The sequence below is a fragment of the Paramisgurnus dabryanus genome, chromosome 4 (genome assembly GCF_030506205.2).
Source record: "Paramisgurnus dabryanus chromosome 4, PD_genome_1.1, whole genome shotgun sequence".
NCBI lineage: Eukaryota > Metazoa > Chordata > Actinopteri > Cypriniformes > Cobitidae > Paramisgurnus > Paramisgurnus dabryanus.
In genome coordinates, this window is record NC_133340.1 from 44073182 (window position 1) to 44089239 (window position 16058).

Below are 16058 nucleotides of genomic sequence, written 5' to 3' on the forward strand. Positions count from 1 at the left end.
TGGAGATTGCGAGCCAGGACTGCCTGTCCAACATCTGTGCCTGATCCTGATAGATGCGCTACAGAGTGAATAGACATAAATTATTACAGAAATTATCCAAAATCTTGTAGAATGCCTTGCAAGAGGAGGGAAGCTGTATTTAACATCTTAAAAAAGTATTTTGAAATGTCCCTGATGTAATGGTCAAGCACCTCAATACTTTTGACCATTTAGGGGCATATACATATACCAGTGCCATTGTTGTATTCAAGGCTTTCCCATCAGCACTACTTTATTTTGTAAAAAAAAAATTTACGCAATGCCACTTTCAAAGCGTGTAACATACAATACTGTGCAAATATCTTATGCCACCATGCCAAAAGTTTTTGCAATGTTATAGTGGTCATGTTGTTTCTCGGTCTCTAATACATCCAGAAAATACAGGAAATTTAGCATTAAAAACTGTATAAAATTGTAAACTGATGTGTCAAGTTTTTAGGGTGAGCTCCCCTTCCACTTGAGCAATAGCAGGAAGTGCAGGATCTCTTAAAATATGCTCTTTTTTGAAAATATGCTCATGTTCCATCTCCCCTAAAGTTAAACATTAGATTTTTACAGTTTTGGAATCCATTCAGCCAATTGCCGTATATCATTGCACCTCCTGCAGCCATGGTACAGTAGCAAAGTCATTGATTATAATGCCAGAATAAGAGTATAGTTCCTAGCCATATCGGCCTAGAAAATCACAACTTTAAATTTTTCATCAGTCTTACTACACGATGTAACTACAGAAGAGTTTTAAACAGGAAAAATATAGAATTTTTTTAGCACGATGCTAATGGTCTAATCAGATTCAATGAATTATGCTAAGCTATGCTAAAAATGGAACCACCAGACCCGGAGATCAGCTGAACGTATAAACGGTAAAAATCAAATGTTTAACTCCAGGGGATCTGGAAAATGAGCGTATTTTCAAAAAAAGTGGACTGTCCCTTTAAACCTTAATAAAATTAAATAATAATTTCAAATTTTAAAGAAATTAGTCTTTTTACTTAATTCTGCTCAAAAACGCTTAAGATGTGTTTAGTGCCAAGAGAGGTCACACTAAACTGAAGATGCCTAAAGAGGACATTTAGTCCTCAAAATTGATTTTTTTTATGTTTTTGTACATATTTCCTGTATTGTATCTTAATGAAATAAATTGATAAATAAATAAATATGGATGAACATTAAAACTTGTAGAACAAGTCTGGTGGTGGTGGCCTAAGACTTTTGCACAGTACTGTATCATATACTGTAACTTTTTTATTAGCACATCAATTTTCAACAGCTTACCCTGGGATCGAACCAATGCCCTTAAAGTTGCTAGCACAATACTGTCAACTGAGCTACAGGAACAATACATACAAACGTGTATATCATTTACACAGCAAGCATGCTAAACCGACCAGAATACCCAATAATAACGGATGTGGTCTGTGTGTGGTAAGTAAAAAAATACGGCATTTACATATTTGCAGGGCACATTTTGCGTCATAAAGCGACGTGGCTGCCCGCATGCTCTGTTGCGAATATACGAATCCTACTAAAGCGAAATCTTATGTATTTCAATTACGCATTGTTATATTTTAACACTCTCTCTTGCTTAAATTTAAATGTCGTTGGGCGCGCCACCGAGGGAAACAAACGGGAAATATGAAAAAATAAAACAATTAGATTTACCTCATGAGTATTAACGAAGCGCTACAGGAAGGATACAAGCATCACCAACCCAACTTGTTTATTATTCATGAAGCGAGCCTTCGTCATAGTAGGATTTTTTGTTTGCTTCCTGATCCTTATCTAAACACAGACGGAACAGCAGCCGGAGCTGCGGCCCAATGCCAAATAACAGTGTATACACACGGAGAAATTGCACTCGATTTTGACTGTGCGACTGGAGACACTCGAGGTCAAACTTCACATATCGGTCCTCCTTATTTCAAGCGAATGGTTTTAAGTCTTTGAGTGAGCTGAATAACTAGTCGGTAAGACATCTGACTTTCAACATCATTTTTGTTTTGACTTTGGGTTAATGACTTCACCTACGTTTTCAAATGCTATCAGATTCAATCCCCGAAATAAATAAATGTATTTATTTGAAATAATCTTGTCTTTGTAGTGATCTAATAACGTTAACACTCCCACAATGTTTTTTGCTAAAAAAGTTATAGTTTGTAGTGGCGGGACTGTATGTTTACTTTAGTTTGTGATGTCGCCTATTTAATATACAGTCAATGTTTTAATGTTTAGGAATGTAGTAAAGTAAAACATGTAAAGGGTAACTGAAGTAGGCTCTCTCTAAATGTATCAAAGAGGAAGGAACAACAATTATTTTAACACCGTTGATGGTAAAGACAACATTTGCATGTTTAAATAAACATCATTATTCTGTAAAAACCTAACTTTGAAGTACTTTAATTTGTTCATCATTTTGTATGCGGTTTAGCTTGTTTAAAATTAAACGCATTTGTTAAAACCTGCAAAAAGTTTTGCTAGCGTTGTAGTAGCCCACATAATGCTGCTGAGCATGAACCATACTGTTATGAAAACAGATGTTACCAGGAAAATAATTTTTTTTTTGTTGGAGGATCCAAGCATTTCTTCAGTAAAGCGCCCCAAAAAGCTCCATACACTCATGTACGACATTCATGATTACGTAACTATGCATAGATAGCTTCAAGGGTGCACTGAGATCAACATAATACTTTACATAGGCGAAGCAGATTAAGCACAGTTCTGTGTCTATTTGAATGTCCAAATGTGGGTCATGCTGACATCTTAAACCGAACACCTGAAACCATTTTAATTGTCCACTCCACACCCATCTTTTTTAAAGCATGTATTTTATTGAGAAAGTATTTGGAAGGCATTGAATGTGTGTAACTAAACCTCTGCATTTTTATTTAGGAGGGGATGGCGGAAGGAGGTTTTGACCCATGTGAGTGCATTTGCTCTCATAACCATGCTATGAGGAGGCTCATTAACCTGGTGAGATTTTTCTTTCTATCTGTTCTAGATCACAGTTTCAAACAGCGTGACGTATTGTTTTAGTAAATGGTATTTATATTAACTAAGTAAAATGTAATTAATGACACTCCCAAGCTGAATTAACTAGGCCATAAGGATGTTCCATGTGTGCCACACCTCCTTCTTACTTTATCTCCATCTGTTTATAACCGATCATCACACTCACCTACAGTATATGCATTTATTGGCTCATTATCAGCACTATTTTAACACCACTCTCAAAGGACTCTTTGTCAAGTAATTTTAATATGGTCAAAGTAGTGGTTCTGGCATCTCATGTGTCTTTGCTTTATTTTTCTTACCTGGTTGTCAACCTGGGTGTCAGATGTTAATGTATAATTAGTCTATGAATTGTGAGATTTAAGTAAATTGAATGCGACGGTTTTCCAGACAGGGATTAGACTAGTTCTACACTAAAAATATGTAAGGGCTGTCCAAACTTAAAACAACTTGCACTGAAATATCTAAAAATACATCAGTGCCCTTTGTTTTGCCTCAAAATGCACAGAAGTAATGTTTTTAGTAATGCATGTTTGTTCAAACTAGTTATATTTCCTAATTAAACTAAGGCTTAGTTCTGGTTTAAAATAATCCCTGTCCGGGAAAGCACCCCAAATTGTTTCCTATAAACATTGCATTGGTTTTAAAGATGTTATTTATTGAATATTCACCAATTCATATAAATGTTAAGTACTTGTAAGAAGACTAATAGCAGTTAACTAAGCTAATAATGGTTTTGAATGTAAATAATGGTGGGGTTTTTTGGTGTGGAAAGCTGCTTCATTTCGTATGTTAGGATGCATACCAGTTTGATAGGGTCTTTGGGTTTTAGACTGGTTTGTAGTATCAAAAACGCTGGTTTATCCAGTAACAGAAATAACCAGGTAAAGCATTTCTTATTTAATTTCAAGACCAACCCCAACCTTAACTTTTCCCAGAGAGGATTTAGAGTTATCAAGGGCTAGGCCTCTAGTTATATTTGGATATTAGGATGTTTTTACAAACATAACTTAATAAATAATAAAGAAATAACTGGTGTCAGTACTGAGATGAAATAATGACCAGATATATTTTAAGATATGTCAGTGCAAGCTGTTTTTAGTTACGAACACTAATACTGGCATGTTAGTCAGGGACTAGAGTTAAGCCCTGTCTGGGAAACCGCCCCTGAATGATTAACATCTCATGTTGTTTATAAAACATGATGACTAGATGTAGTTTAGCTGTTGTTAAGAATTTGAACGTCCAGTAGAGGGAGCTATTGTGTTTTTTAAACTTGTTACTTGTTTAAACCTAAGATTAAACCTTGAGTAAACTATTGTGTTTTTGTAGAGAGTTTTAAGTTGGTCTGCATGGTTGGAGTTTGAGCACACATTTAGAAACCTCAAGTGATTTATTGATTTTTTTAATGAATGTGACCGACCGTACAAAACCCACTAAACTGTTTGTCAAATTAAACTAAATGTCAATAATTAACATGCGTTAAGCCCTCATACACAACAGTAGCATGTTATCATTTTATTTCTGCATGACTTATCTCTTTAGTCTGTTTGATAAATTCACATGTACTACTTCATTTTCAAGCTGAGGCAATCCCAGTCCTATTGCACAGACACAGAGTGCCTTCAGGAGAGTGAGTCAATCCATCCAAAATGCATAACACACATTTCATACAGTATAAGCTGTCTTGTTTTGTAACATTTTGTATTTTTTTGTGATTGTGTAGTGCCAGGACCCAATTCCTCAGTAGAAGGGGACATCACTATGCCCATGATTATTATGGGATGGCTAGTTCTGGCTCTTGTGCTTTTTCTGTTCCGCCCTGCCAGTTTAAGGGGCCCTACAGCCAGCAGCAAGCCCACTAGTCCACATGGTGTAAGTCATGACTCCTATCACAATTATACTGTGTACATAAAACTATATGAAATGACATCAAACATAAAAGCTGACACAAAACTATGTGCTAGTATATCTATAAATATTGTGATCTTATTTAGAGATTAGAAGAATCAATGTTTGATTTTAATTGTTGATTTCACTTTAATTTCAATATATAAATGTGCATTCATCTTTGCCAAGTTATATTCATTTAATTGGTATATTCAATATAAGTGGTATATACTGATTAAAAAAACATTAATGGCATTAATCAATACACTTACTTTGTCATATTAAGAACCCTGTCATTGCTGATGTCATCCTTGGGACGTCGTCGCTCAACTTATATGAAAGCGATCAGCTCGATTGTAGTTGACTTCGAGTAAAATATTGGAAAGTTTTTCATAAGATCCCCTGGGGTCAATGTGTTAGCATGACAGAAGCTTGATACTGTCGTGTGAGAACAAGCAACAGCCGGCATTTTTCCTTTGCTCAAGTGGCTTACGTTTCTTCCCCGCCACAGAAAACCACCACAGGTTTATCAATGCCATCAAAAGTATTATTTTTGTTGGTTTGTTGATCACGAAGTACAAAGTAGATGAGTAAAACTAGGATTCCTTGTCTATTTAAAGCGCCGCCATTTTTGTTTACAATGCGTGGAATGGTGCGCTGTGATTTGTTGAGCGAATTTATGGCATAGAAGGAGGACTGGCGTTTGTCGCGGTTTGGAAAAAGGGAGAAAAGATGACAGAATAACACGGCGGACATAGGATTTTGCATAAAATTAAGAATTTACTTTTTAATACTGACCAGATACAATATTTGGGAGGTAATTACATTTTTTTTTAATGCCGTTTATCGCAATTTGGAACCAAACTTTCATTTATTCACTCTCGCATCCCAAACCCATATTACTTATCCTAATACATACGTTTATTATCCTATATGACTTGATGCACATCATATTAAAACATTTCTAAAAGAGAGACTGTAGCTTTTTGTGAGGAACAGACTAAAGATTTTTTCAAAGAACATCTTGATCTCTCTGGCTACATTCATGAGAGATAATAAGAGAAGAATTGATGTTTGATGAATAAACATGTTATTCTTTAAGTCATATCTTGAATCAGTTGATCAAGTTCACAAAACCGGTCTGAAAGAATTATTCAAGAACCTGACTGATACTGATCAGACCGGTTAGTGGCTCATTGTGCCTTACACAAGCATGTGTTAGTTCTGATTTGAAATGTAGTGCATGAGTTCCTCTTTTATTATACTGTAATGATGCATTTCTCTACTTTTTTGTTTGATACTCTTAAAGCGAAATATGCTCTGTCAAGGCAAGGAAAAACATTAACCATTTCAATTCTGAATAACACTTCGTATTTTGTGTTTTAGAGAAAGGAGATTCATTCAGGTTTAAAGGAAAACACCACAGTTTTTCAATATTTTACCATGTTCTTACCTCAACTTAGATGAATTAATACATCCCTATCTTTTTTCAATGCATGCACTTTTAATCTTTCTTAAGCGCCTCGTGAATGTGTTAGCATTTATCCTAGTCCCATTTATTCCTATGGCTCCAAACAGGGATGAATTTAGAAGCTACCAAACGCTTCCATGTTTTCACTTTTTAAAGACTGTTACATGAGTAGTTACATAAGTAAGTATGGTGCACAAAATAAAACTTTTGTTTGGAGCCATAGGAATGAATGGGGGTAGGCTAAATGCTGACACATTCAAGAAGTGCTGTACAAAGATTAAAAGTGCACACATTGAAATAAGATAGGTATGTAATAATTCATCCAAGTTGAGTTAAGTACATAGTAAAATATTGAAAAACAGTGTTGTTTTCCTTTAAGAACAGGGAGAGTAAATAATGACCGAATTTTAATTGATCTAGGTGATTTCTGATTTGGATTTTCTCGTGATCCTGTTTGTCTCTTTATTTAGAATCATGGCAGAGAGCCACCAGCCCCACCAGTGGACTAGATGATTACCTCTTGCAGACGATCTGATGTTACGACCCAGGTTCCCCACATCATCTACTATGGCCACTGTTAGTTTCCCCAATCATCTTTACATGTTTCAGATTTTGGATTATTTCATCTAATAACAGGGCACGTTTCTACAATGTTGAAAACAAAGCAGCAAAACATAAACAGAAAATAAAATGTGGATTTATGAATTTATTGAAGATCAGTAGCAAGTGGTAAAAATATAAAATATTATATTGTGATAAGTATCTTAGTTGTCGTCATCTTACTCTTTCATACTATATTTTGGAGAGAATTATTGGGTATTTAGCAAGTCGTTTTAAGTGATACAATGAATATTAGCCTTTCTAATAAATTATTATCTAATACTTACAAAATTATATATATTTAGAAAATGTATATTAAGTATGATCAAGAGTAGCCTAGATAACATCAAGAGTTTTAAATGCGTCATTATTATAGGTGGAGAGGATGTTTCTGGTCTTATGGTAGCTCATACATTCCTAACCTATGACATCACAGAGATGTGACGTCATGGATATGTTTAAAAGTACGAAGATTGACTCTGCATGACATCATACTAAAACAGACATATTTTAAATGATTCATACATTTGAGGTTGACTATTACCACGAAGAAACTATGAGAATTACATGCAAGAGTAAATCATAAAATGGGTGTATTTCAGGATTTACTTTTTTCTCCTCACTGTTGTCATGGTTATATGAATGTTGTGACTGTCTGGGTGTTACTGTCAGATAGCTAATCCAAGGGCATTATTTACAGACATTTTAACATGCCTCAGACTATGTTAATGTATTATCTCTCTCTATATATTAATTTTGACAAAACAGTGCCATTAGAAAAGTGCCATTTTCAACAGAGTTTGTTGTATTTGGCCATTAATCGGCCTGTTTATGTAGTTACAGCTAATTAAGCAATCAATGGGGGATTTTGTCACATTTCAGTGATTGAAAAAAAGATTATCTTCAGACTTTCAAAATGTATTTTTGAAAAATGAGATTTTCTCTTTTAGGTCATGCTATGATGTAAACTTATCAACTGCACTTTAGATGTGGTAACCTTAAAATTGTGTTTATAGAAAAAGTGAAGGTCCACAAAAAACACCAAAGATAATGTAAATAATAAATCAGCTCAGATTAAAATGTGGTATAATTTAATAATACACTGTCCCTCAGGCCTGTACTTGTCATTCTGTCTGTATGACTGTGTACATTATAAGGGCTTGAACTATGCACTTCATGTTTCTTCAAATAAATATGAAAAGAAAAACATTGTGTCCTTGTTTTACTATGTATTGTGAGTGAAAGGAATTAGTAGATGGTGCTAGTTGCGTATGTATACTCTTGCACAAGTTTTTAATCAGGCTGGGTTGGTATGACTAGTCTCAAGTGTAATTTCTGCGTCAAACATACCAATAATCGTTTCCAGAGAGGGTCATATTACTTCTCTCCGTCACTGATTGGCTGCTGAAACGGCATTCATACACGTAGAGATTCACTGTACCGACATCCATGTCAAACGAAAAGTCTCAGTAAAGAAAAACGTGGCATGTATTTACATGTTTAGTAACATTATATGGTACAAAAAAAACATTTTATCAATATTTCTCATACATTTTATTTAAATAGCAGTAAAACAAAACTTTATGTGTGCCTCGCAAGTTAAGTCAGACTCTTGTTTTAAAAACACGTTCTGACCCGGAAGCGGACGTTTGCCCCCGCCCTCTGTGAAGTGTTTACGTTGCTGTCCCCCCTCCCGGTGGGTGTGTGCGTGTGTGAGAGTGAGTAAATGAATGTATGTGTGTGTGTGTGTGCGCTGTTTGAGTTTATGTGTTGAGTATATAGTAGTTAATTCATTCGAGAGCAAGTCACATCTGAAAGAGGAGCCTTACTTGCATACTGCACTGAAACACATTGAGTTCATTCAAACTTTACTGGGAGACAAGGTAAGTCTGTTTTACATTTGTGTGTATTTTATCCATGAGTTTATTTAACTGAATGTGAAGTTTTTGGCGTTGAGTCTTTATAAAGCTAAAATAATGAACATACCTCTTATTTTCTAAGCCCTCTTGTCGAAATGCTTAGTTTAGCTTTAACACTGTTAAAACATTTAAATGAGAACGTCAGTAGTTTTTAATAAAAGCAAAATAGTTTTATAGTACACATTTTTAGGGTTTCAACAGAAATTTAAATTACAAAAAAGATTTTCGTTTTACTTTACCTGATTGTATATATTTGGTTGTATAAAGAACAAAGCTAATAACTGTAGTTATCCTCAATGCCCCAGGTGGTTTGTAATATGATACCCAACTCTAGACCCCCTCACCTCCTCAGGGTCCCCTGGAACCCTGCTAAAAGCAAAAAATACCCTCAGAGTATAATTTTTTTTCAAGACTGCTGGACCCCATTTATGACCATATCTTCTTTAATTTATATTTTTTATGTGTATATATCATTTTATTGACTTGTTTAGTGTTTTTAAGGGATTTTACTAAACCAATGACTCGATCTGCTTATTTTTTCTAAGATGTTTCAGATTAAAAAGATTTGCTGTATAGGAGCCGGGTATGTTGGTGGTCCAACATGTAGTGTAATTGCCAGCATGTGTCCCGAGATTACAGTGACAGTGGTGGATGTTAATGCGACCCGGATCAATGCCTGGAACTCTGATACGTTGCCCATCTATGAGGTAAAGATATCAAATAAATTTTCACATCAAATACTATCAGCATGCTTAACAAGGGAATTAACTCACTACAGTATGGTTTTTTTATTAAGTGTGTGCTGTGAAAAGTACTATGCAAACAAAAATAAAAAACAGAAATTAATTAACAGTGAATCACTTACTATGTAAGCCTATGTGGCAAGTGTACAATTATATTAATTTCTATACAAGTAAACCATAATTACAAATCATAATATAAGTAGACTTTTAATCATGAGGGTCTGTCTGTGACATCATATGAGTCACGAAATGTGTTGTTTTTGGCTTTTGTAGCCAGGTTTGAATGAGGTGGTGATGTCATGTCGTGGAAAAAACCTCTTCTTCTCTACGGACATTGACTCTGCCCTTAAAGAGGCAGATCTGATCTTCATTTCTGTGAGTTTAACAACCAATTTTTATTTTTATGAACAAGAAGTGAAAAAACATAAGACACTGGCCCTGATCCTCTTTTACTATCTTTCTCTTAGGTAAACACTCCCACTAAGACATACGGTATGGGCAAGGGTCGCGCTGCTGACCTGAAGTTTATTGAGGCGTGTGCACGGCGAATCGTGGAGGTGTCGGATGGGTATAAAATCGTTACGGAAAAGAGCACGGTGCCGGTTCGTGCAGCTGAGAGCATCCGCAGGATATTTGATGCAAACACCAAACCCAGTCTCAACTTACAGGTGTGTGTTTATTCATGAATATGTAAATATTCATATGCATATATATAGAATAAGTTAATATGTATGGTACCTTTTAACCTTTTATTACCTTGTACAGTATCATGACTTCACACGGTAGCTTTTTAAAGTTGTTTAAATAATCCTGTTGTGTGATGTACAGAGTACAGATGTTTCTTTGAGTCACTTAAGTAATAAAAAGTCATAAAAATGTGTACAATAATTAAGGCATTTTTATCTATAAAGTCTTCTGCTGCTAATGAAGCATCAAATTTATGACCCCTATTGCAGGTTCTCTCTAACCCAGAGTTCCTTGCGGAGGGTACGGCAGTGAAAGACCTGAAGGAGCCAGATCGTGTTCTGATAGGTGGAGATGAGACTCCAGAGGGTCAAAGGGCCATCAGTGCTCTTTGTGCTGTATATGAGCACTGGGTCCCCAAGTCACGCATCATCACTACCAACACCTGGTCCTCAGAGCTTTCCAAACTGGTGGGTGTGATTTTTATATACAGTATGTGTGTCAGAGAAAAAGTAAATGTAGAATGTCATGATCCGCTGACTGTTAGCATCAGAAAATGTAAAAAAAATTTTGTGTGGATCTTTCTTTTAGGCAGCGAATGCGTTCTTAGCCCAGCGAATCAGTAGCATCAACTCCATCTCTGCCCTGTGTGAATCAACTGGTGCTGATGTTGAGGAGGTGGCCAAAGCCATCGGCATGGATCAAAGAATCGGGAGCAAATTCCTTAAAGCCAGCGTAGGTCAGTCTCTTGATGTATCGATTTATTTTTTCGAATTTTCAGATGATAGCTTTAGATTCAAACTGAGTTTTGCGTCAGTTTTTCTTTAATCCTCTTTGTCTGTGTCAGGTTTTGGAGGAAGTTGTTTTCAGAAGGATGTGCTGAATTTGGTGTATCTATGCGAGGCGCTAAATCTTCCAGAAGTTGCTTCGTATTGGCAACAGGTAATACATTTATTATTGAATACTTTTATGCAATAGCTTTTTGTGAGAGATTTTGAGTTTTCTTTGCTGCAGATCTAATCTGTGTAAGCGTTTATTAAATTATGGCACACCTTGTTAGGTTTAAATGGATAGTTCACAAAAAAATGTTTACATTGTTTGATATCTGAGTGCTAAAAAACTGTGTTGTTTATTCTTTACTTGTGTAGGTGATTGACATGAACGAATATCAGAGAAAGAGATTTGCCTGTCGAATCATTGACTGCCTGTTTAACACCGTTACTGGGAAGAAAATCGCCTTGTTAGGTTTCTCCTTTAAAAAGGACACAGGAGACACAAGGTACACACTTTGACCCAGTCATTAATTACATCTTTATCACAACTCATTCATGACATCTCAAAAATGATTATTTCACCTACGAACACACATGACATAACACAGGTTAGGTTAATCATCAACAGGAATTGTGTAAAAAGCGAACATGCTAAACTAGTTTAAACTATTCCCTATTTAAACAAACTGACTCCATGGCCTTTATCCAGAGTAAATAAGTGTGCCATGCTCCGCCTTTGCATGTGTATAATGCTACGTAGCATGAGTGTGCTGCTTTTTATCTTCACTTAAACCAGCATGACAAATCTTTAACAGATCATGCTGAAGATGAAAAAATGCTTTTATGTATGTTATAATCTCATTTATAATAAATCTTTCCATTAGAATTATAATGACATATCGAATAAAAATTCAATTGACGACATCAACATGAATTTATAACTATAAACATACAGGTCTTAAAAACTATATGAAGTGTAAGTGGTAATTTTGGGATTTGTGTGTTTCAGAGAGTCGTCCAGCATTTACATCTCTAAATATCTGATGGACGAAGGAGCCAAGCTGCATATTTATGATCCTAAAGTACTGAAGGAGCAGATAATCCAGGATCTGTCCCAACCCAGCATCTCTGGAGACAACCCAGAGAGAGGTGCGTACGCGGTTATTTGGCTTTCATGTTTTGATGAATGATTGGAGAGGTTTAAGTGCTGTGTCATGCTGAATCTGATGTAGGACAGAATAAAAAAAGAGTGTACTTTGTCTCAATTTCCTACTTAAACTATGCAATAAAAGTATAATCTTTCTGAGATTGGAAAATATACATTGTATAAGATAAAATGGAAGTGATGCACATTGCTCGCTTACAAATCCAACACATCAAAATACAACTCCTTGCATTTCAGTTTGTATCATTCATGATTTTTTTACTATGTAGTTTATTAATTTGTTGAAGCATCACTTAACTTCTCCATCTCTCAATGAGTTGTGGGTAATAAAAGCTGTTAAGAGGGTTTGCATGGATCTGCACTTCAATTTTTCACTGGAAATAAAACACCATTCATTTACTTTTAAAGGGGACATTTCACAAGACTTTGATGTCAAATAAATCTTTGGTGTCCCCAGAGTGTGTATGTGAAGTTTTAGCTCAAAATACCATATAGATAATTTATTATAGCATGATAAAATTGCCACTTTCAGATTAAGAGGCGGTATTATCCCCTTCTGACATCACAAGGGGAGCCAAATTTCAAAGACCTTTTTTTCACAGAATGGTTTACCAAAACTAAGATACTGGGTTGATCTTTTTCACATTTTTCTAGTTTGATAGAAGCACTGGGGACACAAGTATAGCACTTAAACATGGAAAAAGTCAGATTTTCATGATATGTCCCCTTTAAGGATACTTGTTTTTAACATGATACATTTCGGGAAAATTTAAATATACAATTTAGTATGGATAGTAATTGTCAAATTTAATATGGCCTCTCTTTGCAGTGTCTGATCTGGTAACTATTACAAAAGACCCATATGAAGCATGCGAAAGCGCACATGCACTGGTCATCTGCACGGAGTGGGACATGTTTAAGGTACATACACTGTATGCATGGCACACTGAATGATTACAAAAACACTGTAATACCATGTTACTTTTAAGTGAACAATATGTTGTGTTTGTTTGTAGGATCTGGACTACGAGAAAATATATCACAAGATGCTGAAACCAGCATTTATCTTTGATGGCAGACGAGTCCTGGACCACCTGCATGGCCAACTCCAGAACTTCGGCTTTCAGGTCTGTCACATGTTTGAATGTACCAAAGTGCATAACGGACCACCATATCATATCTCTATATTTTATTTTCACATGTTGAAAATGGTGTGTGTTTCGTTTGTATAGATTGAGACCATCGGAAAGAAGGTGACCACCCGGATTCCCTTTACCCCCTCTGGAGTGCCACGACTTGAACCACCCACCAAAAAAGCCAAGGCCTGAGGCACACACATTGCACACGCACACCTGCATGCGCATTGTACACTGATTAAAGTCCTTTGCTAAGAAAACCAAAGTGTGACCACCGAGACGTTTCTGTCTTGAGTCATGCGTGTGCTTTGTGTGCGTGTTTAATAATCTGAATAGTTTTATGAGACTTTCTTATCACTCATGGCTGTTCGCTGTATATGCAGACAGTTATGCAATGTTTTAAACACGTGATCATTCACATCTTATTTTTAAAACCATAATTATAAATATATATATATTTTAGATATACTGTATTAACATACACAGAACTGGTGATCTCTGATCTGTATTATGTCCCACTACTGTTCAGTAGTGCATTGTTTACAATCTTTAAATGTTCAGTGTTATTGTTTTTAATGACAATCACTTTTTTGAGAGAGATTGACAGAAGGAAGGAGAGCTTTTCTTATTGGGACCAACTGGTACAATTTAAATGGCTGTAAACATTTGCCTTGAGTATGGCATTGGATTGTATCTGCTTAGAGAAGGGCAAGTAGCTTATTTAGTCATTCATCTTTTCATTATGTTGTTCAGACTTATGTATGGTTTGTGTTAATGTAGAATCTCAGTTGTAGCTTTTATAAAATCATGTACTGTACAAGTTTATAATGGTTATGTAGAATAATTGCTAAAAACACATTTTTTAAATAAATATGGACCAATGAAAAGAAACACTGTTCATTTCATGAGAAAAAATTAGGTAACACTTTTTTTAAAGGGGTGTTTATAAGACTGACATGACACGTGTCATAAACTTGGAGATTTTATGCACATTTATGACAACTGTCATCAAGTGTCATTTGTTCAATTATGTCATTCTTAATGCAAAGATGACATTGTTTAAAATGTCTTTGTTATGACAACTTGACATAAACCAATACATCATAACTTGTCATAAATCTGTCATAAACATGACATAGCAGAATAATTATCAAACTTAAGAAACTACCCAGCTTTATGGGTTAACATTACATTAAACTGTGATTTAAATGTCATTAAGTGTTAATACTATGGCAGATAATTTTAAATACCTTAACAAAATGCAACCGACACGTCAAAAGATTACACTTAACTTAATGTATGTGCACAATACATAAAAAAACTGACAACAGAACTTGTTCATTCTCATACAGAGGGTTCTGAAATTTTCTGACACAGAAGAAAAACTAATTTAATTAATTTATTAAAATAACTGTTTTCCAGTGATATGGACCCAACGCTACATTGCTTAACCCATTATTGTACTGTTTTCATTTAATTTTAGGTAAATCGGTCTCCAAATGCAATAAAATATAATTTTATCAATTTTAATTATTATTATTATTAAATGATTTATTTTATTTGTTAAACACATGGAAGAAATAAAAAACAACAACATTATGAACTGAAGAATATTCATGATGCTGTTATAAAACTATTTGACAGTATTAACCCTTAATGACATTTAAATTACAAATTCAATTTGTATCACTGGTAAAAAGTGGTCAGTTATGTTGTCTTGGTAATGTCAAGTTGTCACGACAAGTTATGATGTTTTGGTTCATGTCAAGTTGTCATAACAAAGACATCTCAAACAATGTCATCTTTGCATTAAAAATGACAGAATTAAATGAAGGACACTTAATGACAGTTGTCATAAACGTGCATAAAATATTCTTCATGTTCACGACATGTGTGATGTCATGATTATGAAGGTGTCGTGTCAGTCTGATGAACACCCCTTCAAGTAAAATTTTACCAAAAATTAACCATGGTTAAACAGAAACAAACATTGTTTGCTTTTATATTTTTGGACAAAGTTTGTGTCAGTAATATCTGTTCAGCAATATACATTATACAAAATCTGCAGGATGGTGGTCAGCGAATGCTCTTCACTTATGCTACATCCGAAAACTATAAATTGCTGCCTTCTGAGGCACAAAGGCATCAAGGCATGTCCGAATCCAGTGTAAGGTTTACTTCCTGAATCCTGAAATACTCCATTGTCCTGTCCCACAATTATATGCGTGTGTGCACATGGGAAATGTGATTGGTTGAGCCAGGTCAAAAAATAAAATGGCAGCCAAGAAAGCGTCTGGAGCACAAATTTAGTGTAAATAAATGTTAATTTTCACTTTTTACACCTTTTAATTGCATTTCTAGCGAGAAATTAGTATTGTAGTTTTCATATATGTGATTAGTAATCACAAATGATACATTAAGAATACATTAAGTCTGATCAAAAATACTCATATACAAGAAAACATGTGAGACGCAATTAAGAGGGTTTTGCATCTAAGCTTATCATATATTGTTTTAGAAATTGATTGGAAATACATTTCTAAAACAACTAAACACATGTATTGAAACAGAATCACTTTAAACATTGCCCCAGCTGTACTTTTTCAAAATCTTGATCATTTGGTGTGGA

General features: G+C 35.0%; 2 protein-coding genes across 2 annotated transcripts; both read left to right on the forward strand.

The window, feature by feature from the left end:
* The first annotated feature begins 1798 nt into the window (after nucleotides 1-1798).
* Nucleotides 1799-8216, forward strand: smim14 (small integral membrane protein 14). The gene is made up of 5 exons (XM_065254732.2): nucleotides 1799-2006; nucleotides 2929-3009; nucleotides 4633-4681; nucleotides 4775-4923; nucleotides 6880-8216. The coding sequence occupies exons 2-5, from the start codon at nucleotides 2935-2937 to the stop codon at nucleotides 6916-6918; spliced, it is 312 nt and encodes a 103-aa protein (XP_065110804.1). The 5' UTR covers nucleotides 1799-2006; nucleotides 2929-2934; the 3' UTR covers nucleotides 6919-8216.
* A 478-nt stretch (nucleotides 8217-8694) lies between these two features.
* ugdh (UDP-glucose 6-dehydrogenase) lies at nucleotides 8695-14320 on the forward strand. The gene is made up of 12 exons (XM_065254730.2): nucleotides 8695-8892; nucleotides 9474-9635; nucleotides 9945-10046; nucleotides 10139-10339; nucleotides 10628-10825; nucleotides 10947-11094; nucleotides 11203-11297; nucleotides 11504-11634; nucleotides 12138-12277; nucleotides 13123-13214; nucleotides 13310-13420; nucleotides 13526-14320. The coding sequence occupies exons 1-12, from the start codon at nucleotides 8740-8742 to the stop codon at nucleotides 13619-13621; spliced, it is 1629 nt and encodes a 542-aa protein (XP_065110802.1). The 5' UTR covers nucleotides 8695-8739; the 3' UTR covers nucleotides 13622-14320.
* Nucleotides 14321-16058: the final 1738 nt, after the last annotated feature.